Source organism: Peromyscus leucopus, chromosome 6, assembly GCF_004664715.2.
Source record: "Peromyscus leucopus breed LL Stock chromosome 6, UCI_PerLeu_2.1, whole genome shotgun sequence".
NCBI lineage: Eukaryota > Metazoa > Chordata > Mammalia > Rodentia > Cricetidae > Peromyscus > Peromyscus leucopus.
This window is the reverse complement of record NC_051068.1, coordinates 70223167-70236720: the sequence shown is the minus strand read 5'-3', so window position 1 is coordinate 70236720 and position 13554 is coordinate 70223167. Positions and strand designations below refer to the sequence as shown.

General features: G+C 45.6%; 2 protein-coding genes across 2 annotated transcripts in view; one reads left to right on the top strand and one right to left on the bottom strand.

Moving 5' to 3' along the window:
- Positions 1–5854: 5854 nt before the first annotated feature.
- Positions 5855–12583, bottom strand: LOC114682404 (60S ribosomal protein L38-like). The gene is made up of 2 exons (XM_037206901.1): positions 12468–12583; positions 5855–6173 (listed from the first exon to the last, which is right to left on the bottom strand). The coding sequence occupies exon 2, from the start codon at positions 6140–6142 to the stop codon at positions 5930–5932; it is 213 nt and encodes a 70-aa protein (XP_037062796.1). The 5' UTR covers positions 6143–6173; positions 12468–12583; the 3' UTR covers positions 5855–5929.
- Positions 12227–13554, top strand: part of Rprd2 (regulation of nuclear pre-mRNA domain containing 2) — a 59347-nt gene continuing 58019 nt past the window's right edge. Inside the window, 1 exon segment of the mRNA XM_028856271.2 lies at positions 12227–12767. Within this exon segment, the coding sequence (XP_028712104.2) occupies positions 12563–12767 (205 nt within the window). The 5' untranslated portion in view covers positions 12227–12562.

Genomic DNA, 13554 nt, shown 5'->3' with positions numbered 1-13554 from the left:
GGAGGAATCTATTGAGGAAGGCATGGCAACAGGTGGTTGGGACAGGAAGCTGGCTGATCACATTTCACCTGCACACAGGAAGCAGGGAAATCTGCAAAACTCTCAAGGCTGGACCCAAGTGACATTCTTCCTCCAGCAATGCTCCAAGCTCTAAAGTTTCCTTGGTCCCCCCAAACAGTGCCGCCACTTAGGGGCCAAGTATTGAAATACATAAACCCACGGAGACATTTCTCACTTGAACCAGAACATTCCCTCAAAAAAAGAAATCTTAGTCCATTTTGCCATGCATAGTGATGCACACGAGCCTATGTGTATGTCCGGCACTTGGGTGACAAGTAGCAAGAACATCAGAACTTGAGGGTAACTGAGGTTCATGATAAGTCCCTATCTAGGAAAAAACTAGCCCATTTTTGTTTGTTTTATTAATACAAAATTGTTTTCCCCATACTGGATGTAGCCACATTCCTAAGCCCAACCAAATCCTTTTCTAAAAGATGGTCTGGGAATGTAGCTTGGCAAATACTTGTACAGAATATATAGTCTTGGGTTTGATGTCTAGGACCCCATAAAAGTGGTCCACAGAATAAGACCCTGTTTCAAAATAAAAAGATGCCTTTAATCCCAGCATTAGGAGGCAGAAGTATGTGGTGATATACGTGTACCCTAATAAAATTTGCTGAAGATCAGAGAAGCAGAGCAAGCCACAGCTACCACCTCTTACCTCACCAACTCCTCAGCCTGAAAGGGCTTCAGCCTAAAAGGCTCTCCTCATGCCTTATATACCTTTCTCCACACATCCATTAAAGGCATGTGTGCTTCCCAAGTACTGGTATTAAAGGTGTGTGCCATCACTACCTGGCTCTGTTTCTCTCCTAGACTGTGTCAATCTCATGTAGTCCAGTGTGGCTTTAAACTCAGAGATCCAGACAGATCTCTGCCTCCCAAGTGCTAGGATTAAAGGTTGTGCCACCACTGCTTGGCCTCTGTGTTTAATCTAGTGGCTTGTTCTGTCCTTTGTCTTCAGGCAAATTTTATTAGGGTACACAATATATCACCACATTTCCCCTTTTTGTCTAAAATAATAAAAGAAGATCATAACTAATATAAGAAAACTATAATATAAGTACAATAAGTATATACAATATATAACTCAAGAATTATATTAATAATGTCCAGTCCATTAACATTTGACAGATTCAGAGAAAATATTCCATTATCTACAACATTTTGGTGAGTCCAAATGTATCTAATTCACTTTCTATCCTAACTTGTATTACCAACTGAAAACTATCTTTTGATGTCTTTCAAACTTATACACATTATACCTCTTTAGTGAGTTTCTTTTAAGAATTTGTTAACAAGGAAAACTATAACTATCTAGTCTTTAATTCCCTCAGAGAGCCGAGAAGGAAAAAAAATTACCTAAGTAAGCAGGAAGAACAAACAAGCAATTTTCAAATATGAGAAATGACAGAAACAGCTGGCTGCCTGGACAATCATCCGAGGTTCCTCTGCAATGTTGGGGCATCCATCTTCAGCCCATAGGCCTAGCATGTCCTGACAGACTCATCTGTGAAGCAGGATTTTCTGAAGGGCCTTCCTGCCTTGTCTTGGCAAGGTTTGGCAGTCCTTTACTTTTGTGTCCTGCTTGTCCATTTTGGACAGCATACTGTCAGCAGTCAAGGCAAAGTCATTTTATTGCCCAGTGGCTAGCTTTTGCCACAAAGAAAGTAAACTCCATATGGAGTTTCTTTGATGCCCATCATCTTTTTTTTTTTTTTTTTTTTTTTTTTTTTTCCCCGAGACAGGGTTTCTCTGTGTAGCTTTGCACCTTTCCTGGAACTCACTTGGTAGCCCAGGCTGGCCTCAAACTCACAGAGATCCGCCTGCCTCTGCCTCCCAAGTGCTGGAATTAAAGGCGTGCACCACCACCGCCGGCTGAATGCCCATCATCTTGTCTGAAGTAGATTGGTGCTTCTAGGAGCAGACATGTCTCGTCATTAAAAAAAAAAAATCTGTTATTAAAACATCTTTGGCCGAACGTTGGTGGCACACGCCTTTAATCCCAGCACTCGGGAGGCAGAGCCAGGCGGATCTCTGTGAGTTCGAGGCCAGCCTGGGCTACCAAGTGAGCTCCAGGAAAGGCGCAAAGCTACACAGAGAAACCCTGTCTCAAAAAACCAAAAAAAAAAAAAATAAAAATAAAAATAAAACATCTTTAATGCCATATTCTGTAGATCTTTGAAGTGTTTGAAGATGACCTATCTAAAATATATTTCTGTTTGACCTTGAAAACATACCTAATATGACTACAAGTTCAGTTGTAATAGGTAACTAACTACTAACTTGCATTTTTTTTTTTTATATCCTAATTGGTAGTAATAACTTTTGAGGACTAGAAAATTTTATTACATTGTTAAATGAATTGTATAGGTACAATATCTTGAACAAGAGTGTAAGTGTATGTACAGTATGTTCTAACAAAAATAATCTCAAATTTATATCACATCAATATATCAATATACAAAATTTATATACAATATACAAAATTCCAATCCAGTGTAAAATATTTAAAACTAGTAGTTGATTTTTAAAAGTTGATTCAGTAATCTACCTTTTTTATCTTATCATATCCATATCCTCCCTTTTTTCTTTTCAGAGTAAATTAAAAAATATACCCTTTAATCTTATTATTTCTATATCTCTTCTTTTCAGAGTAGATTCAATAATCTACCCTTCATCCTATCATATCTGTATCTTTTTTAAAGAGTAGATTCAATAATCTACCTTTTTATCTGATCATTTCTTTTTTTTTTTTTTTTCTTGAGACAGGGTTTCTCTGTGTAGCTTTGCACCTTTCCTGGATCTAGCTCTGTAGCCCAGGCTGGCCTCAAACTCACAGAGATCCACCTGGCTCTGCCTCCCAAGTGCTGGGATAAAAGGCATGCACCACTACTGCCCGGCCCAATCATTTCTGTATAATACATTTCTATATAATTTCTCCCTTCTTTTACAAAGAGATTGACTATGACCAACAACAATTTTTAACCACCCCCTAAACAAAGACAAACATCCATAATCCATTTTTTTGGGGAATGTGGGTGTAGTTTTTTAGGCTACTTCCTGCTGTATGGTTTTTTGTTTTTTGTTTTTTTACAATAGGCATTAGGTTCTTTAATTACTCTAGGAAAGAGTTCCTTCCATGGTGATAGGAAAGGACTGAACAGAAAGGATTACCTTGTCTGTCCCTTGTTGATCTACATTCATTAGTCCAATGTCTGCCTTTGCCACACCTTCTGCATAATCCAGAAGGGAGGGGCATTCTAATGGAATTATTTCTAGCCAAAACATTGTTTCTAGGAATGCCCTGTTTACAGTCCCTTTTTATGTGACCTTGTTTACTGTGAAACATTTGACGTTTCAAATTTTCTTCAAACCTCTGGAAATCACCTCTCCTATCCAAGCATCATCATAATCATGAGATTCAACACTAATTATATCTTGGATCCATTCCTCCAAGGGTGCTTATCTTGCCTTTAATGGCCTAATTATCCTTTTGCATTGTGTGTCAACATTTTCAAAAGCCATAGATTCAATTATTATCTGTCAAGCTTTTGAATTTGGTAACATTCTATTTACTGATGAAGTCAATCTTTGTAAGAAATCAGTGAAGGTTTTTTTTTTTGTTTGTTTGTTTTTGTTTTTTGTTCTTTTGTTTTTCGAGACAGGGTTTCTCTGTGTAGCTTTGCGCCTTTCCTGGAACTCACTTGGTAGCCCAGGCTAGCCTCGAACTCACAGAGATCCGCCTGGCTCTGCCTCCCGAGTGCTGGGATTAAAGGCGTGCGCCACCACTGGCTGGTCCAGTGAAGGTTTCTTTTGGACCCTGTATAACTTTTGTAAATGATTCAATTTTCTTTCCTACTTTTTCAGTTCTGTCCCAATTCATTCAAGGCTGCCATTCAACATAAAGATAGGGTGTGGTCATCATATAAAGATTGTCTTTGTATATAATATAAACATACTTGCTCTCTCCAAGAAATTGATCTTGGCAAATTTCAATACCTTTAGCCATACTCCATTGTTCAATGGTCTTAGCCTCATTTTTCCACCAGGTCCTCCATTGTAATTGGGGGCTAGCCTCTAAGACAGCTGCAACCAAATCTCTCCAGTCTTGCGGATTAATTCTATCTATTACAAGTTGACCACAAGTTTAACATCTGCTTCACAAAAGATAAGTGGATGCCATATGTGACTATTGCTTCTTTGAATCTCCTCAAATCTAACATTTGTACAGGAGTCCAATCAGCTCTTACACAGCCTTGAGGATGTTTATCACTGGGTAGTTCCTGTAAGGTTACTGGATAGATTAAGGTTGGCTGTTTGAAAGCCTTAGGCAGTAACCTTATAATGCAATGGGTCTGAATATCTCTATGATCTGTTTTAACAAGTTTTTCTAAAACTTTTATCTTGGCATTCATATTAACCAACTTTTTAAATCATAAAACAAAAATAACCAAACATAATAGTTATAATTGACATTACATCTATCCTATCAACATTAATTATCTCATTTCATTGTTCCATTTTCAGACCATTTAATGTATAGTCAGAGACCAAATGCCTTTAATCCCAGCACTAAGAAGGAAGTGATATGGTGGTCCTAGAAAGATATATAAGACCTGAGGAGACAGGAACTAGAAGCCTTTCGGCCGAAGAAGCTCATTTGGCTAGAGGCCTATTGGCTGAGGCCTTTCAGGCTGAATTGGTGAGGTAAGAGGTGGTGGCTGTGGCTTGCTCTGCTTCTTTGGTCTTCAGGCAAAGTTTATTAGGGTACACAATATATCACTACAGAGGTAGGTGAATCTTAAGAGTTCAATGCCATCCAGAGCTAAACAGTGAGACCCTAACTTTTTTTTTTGGGGGGGGGTAGATTTGGTTTTGTTTTTTTCCAGATGTGGTTTCTCTGTGTAGCTCTTGCTGTCCTGGAACTCACAGTATTTTCCTGCCTCTGCCTCCCAACTGCTGGGATTTGTGTTTTGTTTTTCAAGACAGTGTTTCATTGTGTATTCCGGGAACTCACTATGTAGACCAGGCTGTCCTGGCACTCACAGTATGTATCCACCTGCCTCTGCCTCCCAAGTGCCACCACCATCCAGCATGAGACCCTATCTTAGAAAATCAAATCACATCCATACATTCTCCTTACCTCAGAATCTGATTGTATATGATGAGCCAGTTTAACAAGGCAGAACTTCCTGTACCTCTCCTACCACTTCATGTTGCCAGCTGAGCATGTAACAGGAATGGCTCCAACCAAAACTCAGCAGAGCACCCAAACACTGCTTCATGGGAGGGCCCTATAGAGTAAACATGGAAAGACAAGCCTCTCTTGTCTGTGTTTCTGTTGTTTCCTCTGATGGCTGACCTAGAACCCGAGATCTTCTGCATCTGTCTCTGAGTACTAGGAATGCAGCATGGGTTGCATTTAAATGAAACCCACTGCTTTGTACAGTGAATGTACTCTAGAACAGTAAACATCAGGGACTGAAGAGTTAGCTCAGTGACTAAGAGCATTTGTTGCCCTTGCAGAGGGCCCAAGTTCAATCCCCAGCACCCATATGATGGACTGCAACCATATTTAACTCCAGTTCCAGGGATTCTACTGCTCCCTTCTGACCTCCATGGGCACTGAATAAGGATAATGCACATATATACAGGCAAACACTCTTGCATGTGAAATAATAAACTAAAATACAAATTAAAACTATAAAGATTAGTAATTGTGAAGAGCTAAGAGAATATATGTCATAAACATGTGTCCAAACATAGAATGTTCAGGAGTGAACCCTAGTCATAGAAGGTAGTACATATGTGTAATTTTTTTTTGGACTTTTCAGGGGTTTCAATGGTCAAAACAGAGAGGTCTGGTTCATTTCAGTTGCTTCACTGCCAAACCAGGGGGCAGGGACTGTTTCAGCTTCTCAGCCTTCTCCTTGTCTGTGATGACCCGGGTGTAAAGGTACCTGCTGCAGCGAACCTTGAACTTCACATTATCCTTGTTCTTCTTGATCTTGACAGATTTGACACCCTTCTGCCGGGCTGTGAGCAGAAAGTCCTTGATTTCCTCAATTTTCCGAGGCATGATGACAGACACTGGGCACTGGAGACCACATCTGTGGGAAACAGTCCTTCGCGTTAATCACATATCTGTAATCTTAACATTTAGGAGGCTGAGGCAAGAAGATCATGAGTTTGAATCCAATCTGGGCTAAATAGAGCTCCTGTGTTTTATTTGGTTTGGTTTGGTTTTTTGAGACAGGATATTCTCTGTGTAGCTTTGGTGGTCCTCGAAGTCACTCTGTAGACCAGGCTGGCCTCGAACTCACAGAGATCTGCCTTCCTCTGCCTTCTAAGTGCTGGGATTAAATGTGTTTGCCACCACTGCCCAGCCTTGTTTTGTTTTTAAAAGAGAACGAAATGGCTTGCTGCCCAGCCTAGATAATCTGAGTTCTATTCCCAGGACTCACATGGTAGAAGGAAAGTATGTTGATGCAATGTTATGAAAATACCTCTTACATTCTAAGAGACTGGAACTTTTGCTGGACCGCACAGCCAGAGTTAACAATACGGTTTGAGGTCACTTAAGACTGATAACCTACTCAGACTGTTTAACTTGCCTTTAAGAGAACAATATAACAACCAACTGTACTTGCCTTGGATTTTTCACATAATCAACTTTTACATTCGAAGCCAATATATAGCTATAAACTTAAGTTAGGTACCATGCCTATGACCCATAGTGCCTGTGTATCATTTGCTGAAAGCAGCAAAAACAGAGGTTGAAAGCAATTTTCTAAAACGAAGATCCACCATAAATGTTGTGACACACAATTTGGATGATAAACAGTGATGTTTGTAATATTGTTATCTGGGTCAGCTGGGGTCTTTGGAGTCAATGACATAAGCCCTTGTAAAGCTCTGGTAAAGGTTTCTGGTAAGTATTCCATAGTCCTTCCCCATGTGATGCTTTCCATGCTGTTCAGGAAAGACAGCAAAGCCCTTTGTCAGAGACAGATTCAGAAACAGATTCACAAGACAGCCTTCAGGCAGGCACAGACGCAGGCTCATTCAACAGACAGGATGAAAGACACAGGGAACAGGAAGGGGAGAATCCAAATCTGGACTTACTCTTGGTTAAATGACCCCAAACGGGAAGTGCTTTGATTTCTTAATGCAAAATCAACACATTATTGGTAACTTGGAGTTAATCACTAATGTGTTTAATCCACACGGAGAGGACAACTGAAGTTGTCCTCTGACCTCCACAAGTGTACTGAGGCACGCCAGAGCCCCTCACCCACACACATACACAAGTAATTTCTGCTGAAGACCTGCTTCGGCAGGGGGTGGGGGCGGGGGTGGTGGTGGTGGTAGGTATTCAATTCCCAAAGCAGATGTGTGGAGTCATGGGGATGGGGGACGGGGTGGGGGGGAGGGACAGAGAGAAGGAGGTGTTGGGTGCACTGTGTAGCACAGGTCAGTTGAAGCAAGAAGGCACTCTAAGATGAAATTTTGAGGCCTATGTGGCAGGAGGAAGGTCCAGCCTCTCTGAACCCTGAACAGATGTACAAAAGCATATTATTGATTGAAGTATTTCCTCATACCAAGATCCCTAATTAATTTACACGTCTTCTTCTTATTATTTTTTTTAAAAGATTTATTTATTTATTATGTACACAGAAGAGGGCACCAGATCTCATTACAGATGGTTGTGATCCACCATGTGGGTGCTGGGAATTGAACTCAGGACCTCTGGAGGAACAGTTAGTGCTCTTAACCTCTGAGCCATCTCTCTAGCCCAATTTATACAACTTCTAAAGGAGAGCATCACATGCCCCCATGACTCTAGTCTTTATTATGTATCGTGGGCAATATACACTAAGACAGGAGTCTCAGGGGTGCCTGAGCCGTCTTGTGAGCAAAGCCCCTTCAGGAAAACTATCACTGTTTTCCACAAGGATTCTTCAAGGTCAAAGTCCTTCTGAAAAAAACAGCTGTTTGTCCTAATATCTACCCCAGTGGTTCTGATAAATTCCTAGAACAAGGAGGAGTTGGACACGCTCTGAGGGTGAATCGGAACGGCTGCCAGCAGCCTTTAATTGAAAAGAGACTACACTTTATACAGAGAAATCCTGTCTCAGAAAGCAAACACAAAAACAACCCCTTCAGGGGTTGGAGAGACGGCTCAGCAGTTAAGAGCACTGACTGCTCTTCCACAGGAGTTGGGTTCAATTCCCAGCACTGACATGGCAGCTCACAACTGTCTGTAACTCCAGTTCCAGAGGATCTGGCACCCTCACACAGACATACATGCAGGGAAAACACCAATGCACATTAAATAAAAATTAAAAAGAAAAGGAAAAAAAAAATCCCAAGATACAAGTGTTTGGTGAAACTGCAGTGTCCTTTGGGGAAAAGCTGGGTAGGATGAGGATAGTAACACATTTTGTTGTTTTGTTTTGTCTTTGGAGACATGATTTTTCTGAGTAGCCCTGGCTGTCCTGGAACTCACTATGTAGACCAGGCTGGCCTCAAACTCAGAGATCCACCTGCCTCTAACTCCCAATGCTAGGATTAAAGACATGCACTGCCATTGCCTGGTGATGGCAACTACTTTAGTAGGTATATCCCCAGTCCTCTTTTTAGTTTGAGAAAGTATCTTAAGTTGTCCATTCTGGCCTTGGACTCACTATAAATTTATAATTTTCAAAGCCAATCGAAATGTATATAACTATTGAATTAATTTTATCATGCCCAATAGAATGAAAGATTAACTGACTGTGGTAGCTACTTTTGATGCCAGGGTCTCTACTATGCTAGCTGTAGTAAGCAATTATGAAATGGCAATCTCAGAAACAGTAGCAGTGGTGGCCGCCACTGCTATAACAGCAACAATGGCAGCAGCAATGTCAAATTCTCTTCTGGAGCGTATGGGCATCCACTGGCATGGATACAACTCCAGGATGGCTTGCTTTAATAGTAAAAATGGGTTTTGTTCACACTACTCAAAGACTTGGACTCACCTGTTTAACCCATGCAGATCTTTGTCATTTCCATCCTAGGATACTTAACCTCAGGGGCTGGTGGGATTTGACAATATTCCTCTGAAACCATTACATTACCCAACAGAAAAATGGAAAGTTAAAACCATAAACAGCCATTCATAGTGAAGCACTTGATAAATCCCATTACTCAGGAGGCAGAGGTTGGTGTATCTCTTTGAAGCCAGCCAGGTTTACACTGTTCCAAGCCCGGCAGGACTATGAAATGAGATAATTTCTCAGAAAAGAAAAGAAAAGGAAGAAAAGGAAAGGAAAAGAAAGAAAAGAAAAGGAAAAAGGAAAGGAGACAGCTGCTTCTGCAGACCCAGAACCCCAGCTTGTGTTGGGCAGACAGGGGGATTGTTGGAGCTTGCTGGACACAGGCAGAACAGTAAGTAGAGACAGACAGAGCTGGACCCCCGAGGTCCTCTCTTGCCTCTAAGAGTGAACACACACACACACACACACACACACACACACACACACACACACACACACACACACACACCAGCAGTGCTCCCCTGATTAAAAGGGCTTGCTTACTATTTCAGTTAAAGACTGTTAGAATTTACAGAAGGCTATTGGTCAACCGAGACAAATGGAGTCACATGTGAAAGCTCCATGTGATCAAGTGAAACTTGTTTATTTTGATCTCCCGAGAAACCAGGAAAGAGCTAATAGTCAAATCCCTAAGGAGGTCAGTTGCAGCTTGTCATCAGGAAGTCCTGCTTAACCTTTTGGAAGGAAAATAACTGTTTCTTCTTTCCACGGCTCTTTTCTATCTGCGATGCCAAGCTTTTGCTCAGCTCATCAGAATATTCATTGTATAGAATGAGAAGGTGCCTTATTCTAGGATCTTCAAAGTCATTAATGTTATACCCAGATCTTGGGGTCCCCCAAAAGACCACCACAGAGACTGAATCACATATGTAAAAGCAAAGAGCCTTTATTTCAAGCTTGGAGCTTGGTCTCTCTCTCTCTGATGCAGTGGTGAGAGCAGAGAGCCCCTAGCCTGGGCAGGGTAGGGTTTTTATCATAGCAGAGGTTGTGGTGAGGGGATTACCAGGGTTCAGGACCCTGATTGGCTGACATTTGTCTAGGGGAATGTTTGGTTTGTCAGGTATTTCCCCTTAGATGCAGGCCCTCCCTGGCTGGGGTCAGCTCATGGCCTCTCCTGGATCCAGGTTTTGCCTGCCAGTAAGCATCTCACAGAAGCTGTTCTGGGCCTCTAAGCCTGTCATGGCAGTTGTGTGGTCAAGCTGTTTTGGGTTCTCCCAAAAATTAAGGTCTTTAAAACTGCTATAATTTCTTTCTTTTAAGAAGCTCAAAGTCAGCCAGGTAGTGGTGGCACAGGCATTTAATCTCAGTACTCGGGAGGCAGGCAGATAGGATCTCTGAGTTTGAGGCCAGCCTGGTCTACAGAGTAAGTTCCAGGACAGTCTGGGCTTCACAGAGAAACCCTGTCTCAAAAGAAACAGGAAACAAACCCAGGGTCATTACAGAGGCTTCGAGTCCGTACAGGAGCCCTCCTCCCTCTTTTGCCTCTCGTCTTCCTGGCTTTCTGACTATCTTCCAGTCACACTGGTCTCCTTGTTCTTCCTCGGTGTGTTTAAGACAGTCCTGGTTAGGGATCTGGCACGTGGTGTTCTTTCCCAGACCTTTCTCTTCCCTTCCCATTTGTGCCTGGACCTGGTGCCTTTTCCCTCAACTATCTCTCCTTTTTTTTTTTTTTTTTTTTTTTTTTTCCCGAGACAGGGTTTCTCTGTGTAGCTTTGCGCCTTTCCTGCACCTCGCTCTGTAGACCAGGTTGGCCTCGAACTCACAGAGATCCCCCGCTGCCTCTGCCTCCTGAGTGCTGGGATTTAAGGCGTGCGCCACCACCGCCTGGCAAGTATCTTTGAAAAACTAGTTCACACCATTTTTACTTATATACTCAGTCTTTCTCCCTTAATCCTACTCCATGCCTCTCTGACTCCTTACTCCATGACACATACTCGTGGTTTGATCCTGATATTAAATCAAGCCGGAAGAATTTTGTCTCTTTTGCCATCATATTCCCAATGCTAAAACGGTTCTTGGCACCAAGACATTGATGAATACTAAATGTGGACCTGATGATGAGATGTAATGGTTAATCTGAGTCTACGCTAATAAACGCGATACGCGGGACTTGTAAACTACAGCGCATCACGCCGCTGTGAGATTATCATAACCGACCAGGGAAGCCGCATCTTGTCAACTGCCATCCCCTCGCCTCGAAAACTTCACAGGGAAATTTCGTGTGCTTTTCCCTCTTCCCTCTTTCTAGAGAGCGCGGCCGGCCGACAGGCTGCGACCACCACCCGAGTCGGGCGTGTAACCTCGTTGACTCAGGGAGTCTGCGCGGAGCCCGGCGAACGGGACCTGACGCATGCGCACCTCCCACCACGCGCAGGAGGGACGCCAGCCATTTTGTCGCGCGCCCGTCCCCGGCTGAAGGGGATGCTGCCAGAAAACAGCGGCCGCGAAACGGCGGGGACTCCGCAGCCTCGTGCGAGTACAGGCTCCGAGTGAGCCACCTCGCCGCCACGCAGCAGCGAGAGGCAGGGCGCGGCACTCCCACCGCTCTCCCCCATCCCAGGCCTCTCCCCTGCCTCCTTCCTCCTGCCCTCCCCGGGTTTTCCTCCCAGCCCGCCCCGCGCAGACCTGACGCGCAGGCGCACAAGCCCAGGCCCGGCCGGAGTCTCGCGCGCGCGGGCGCTTTCCCGACCCTTCCCCCGGATTGGTCAGACGGCCGAGCCATCACGCCTCCCTCCGCCCTCCGGGGCGGGACGGAAGCGGAGGGGCGGGGCCGCCGCGCGCGTGCGCGTTGCCCTTGGCTGGGCCATTGCTGCTATTGCGTTGCAAAAAAAAAAAAAAGGAAAAAAATTCTGCCTAGGTAGCTTTGGGCCTCTCCGCGGTGGCAGAGACTCCAAAGGAAAAGCCTTCTGCACCCGAAGGGACAGTCTGGTAGTGTTACGTCCCCGACACGGAGGCCTCCCTGGCTCCCCGGAGGCTTGGCCCGCGGGATGAGGGAAGAAGGGCCGTGAGCGTTGAGGGCCGCCAGGGGAAAACCTGTCCGTGTCGGCCGGCGCCGGGCGTTTGGAAAGGCGTCGCAGGCCCTGCTTCCCGCGCGGGTTCTCTCCCGGCTCCCGGTGTACACACGACCCCCGAAGCACAGTGACCACCCTGCGAAACCCGCAGCAGCCCCTCCTCGGAGCGTGGGGGAGCCGCCGGCGTGCTCGCCCAGCCCGCCCGCCCGCCCGCCCGCCCGCCGCCTCAGGGGAGCCCAGCGCGCGCCCCGTCCCCACCCCCCGGCCTCCCTCCCCGCCTGCTGCTTTCACGCACTCGCAGTGATTGTTTTGCCCGCTCCCGCCGCCGCCGTCGCTGCCGCCGCCGCCGCCGCCGTCAGAGGAGCAGCGGCGCTTGTGCAAACCGGGAAGATGGCGGCCGGCGGCGGCGGAGGCAGCGGTAAGGCCTCCTCCTCGTCGGCCTCGTCCGCCGGGGCCCTGGAGTCCTCGTTGGATCGGAAATTCCAGTCGGTGACCAACACCATGGAATCCATTCAAGGCCTGTCGTCCTGGTGTATCGAGAACAAGAAGCACCACAGCACCATCGTCTACCACTGGATGAAGTGGCTGCGGCGATGTGAGTGTGGGGGCGGCCGGGGAAGGGGGGATCCTGGCGGGGGAGGTGGAGGGGACGCGGCCCCCGGGGCTCGGGGCTGTGCCCACCGAGCCGCTGCATTCAGTTAGGGCTCACATCCAAGCCGCCCCGGACGCGAGTGTGCCCCAGCCCGGACTCCATTCCCGGGCAGGCCGGCCCTGCTCTGCAGGGGCTCCTCGCTCGGAATTCTTTCGGCGTCTCATCTGGCGTGACCTTGGGCCGTTGGGCCTAGACCCACGGCGATGTCCGGGTTTCCCTCCCGGGCCCTGGAAGGTGTGCTCTTGGTGTCTCTGAACCTTCACGGAGCTGGGAGCGTCCGTTTGTTTCTTAGAGGCCGTGGCGTGGTGGTGATCCCCGGGGTTCCTGGTAGTCGAGCTAGGGTGTGAGCCGTCCACGTCCCGGGGATATGTTGGCCCATTCAGTGTTTTTGCGCCGACGTGACACTCGTGATGGGTATGAAGAGGGGCCTTCCCCCGATTAATGTGGGTGAAACTTGGCGTGTGTTGTAAGGAGGTTGAATGTGAAGCACTAGGCGCTCCGACCGAGCTGTGAGGCGGCCACCTGTTTTCTCTTGACCTGTGTTTGCAGCAGTAAAATAAGGACTTGGGGATACTGACGAGACACAACTGAGAAACTGCAATCAGTATCTTCATTGGTACTGAAGCATAGAATGATTCCGGCCACTTCTACTCACCTGAAGCACATTTTATAGAATTGAGTTTGTTTGCATAGGCAATCAAAATGGGAAGTCTAGGTTTCTTCATATTAT

What these genes read in the sequence shown, in the direction of transcription:
- LOC114682404 (XM_037206901.1), bottom strand. Translation starts at nt 6,142, where the DNA reads ATGCCTCGGAAAATTGAGGAAATCAAGGACTTTCTGCTCACAGCCCGG.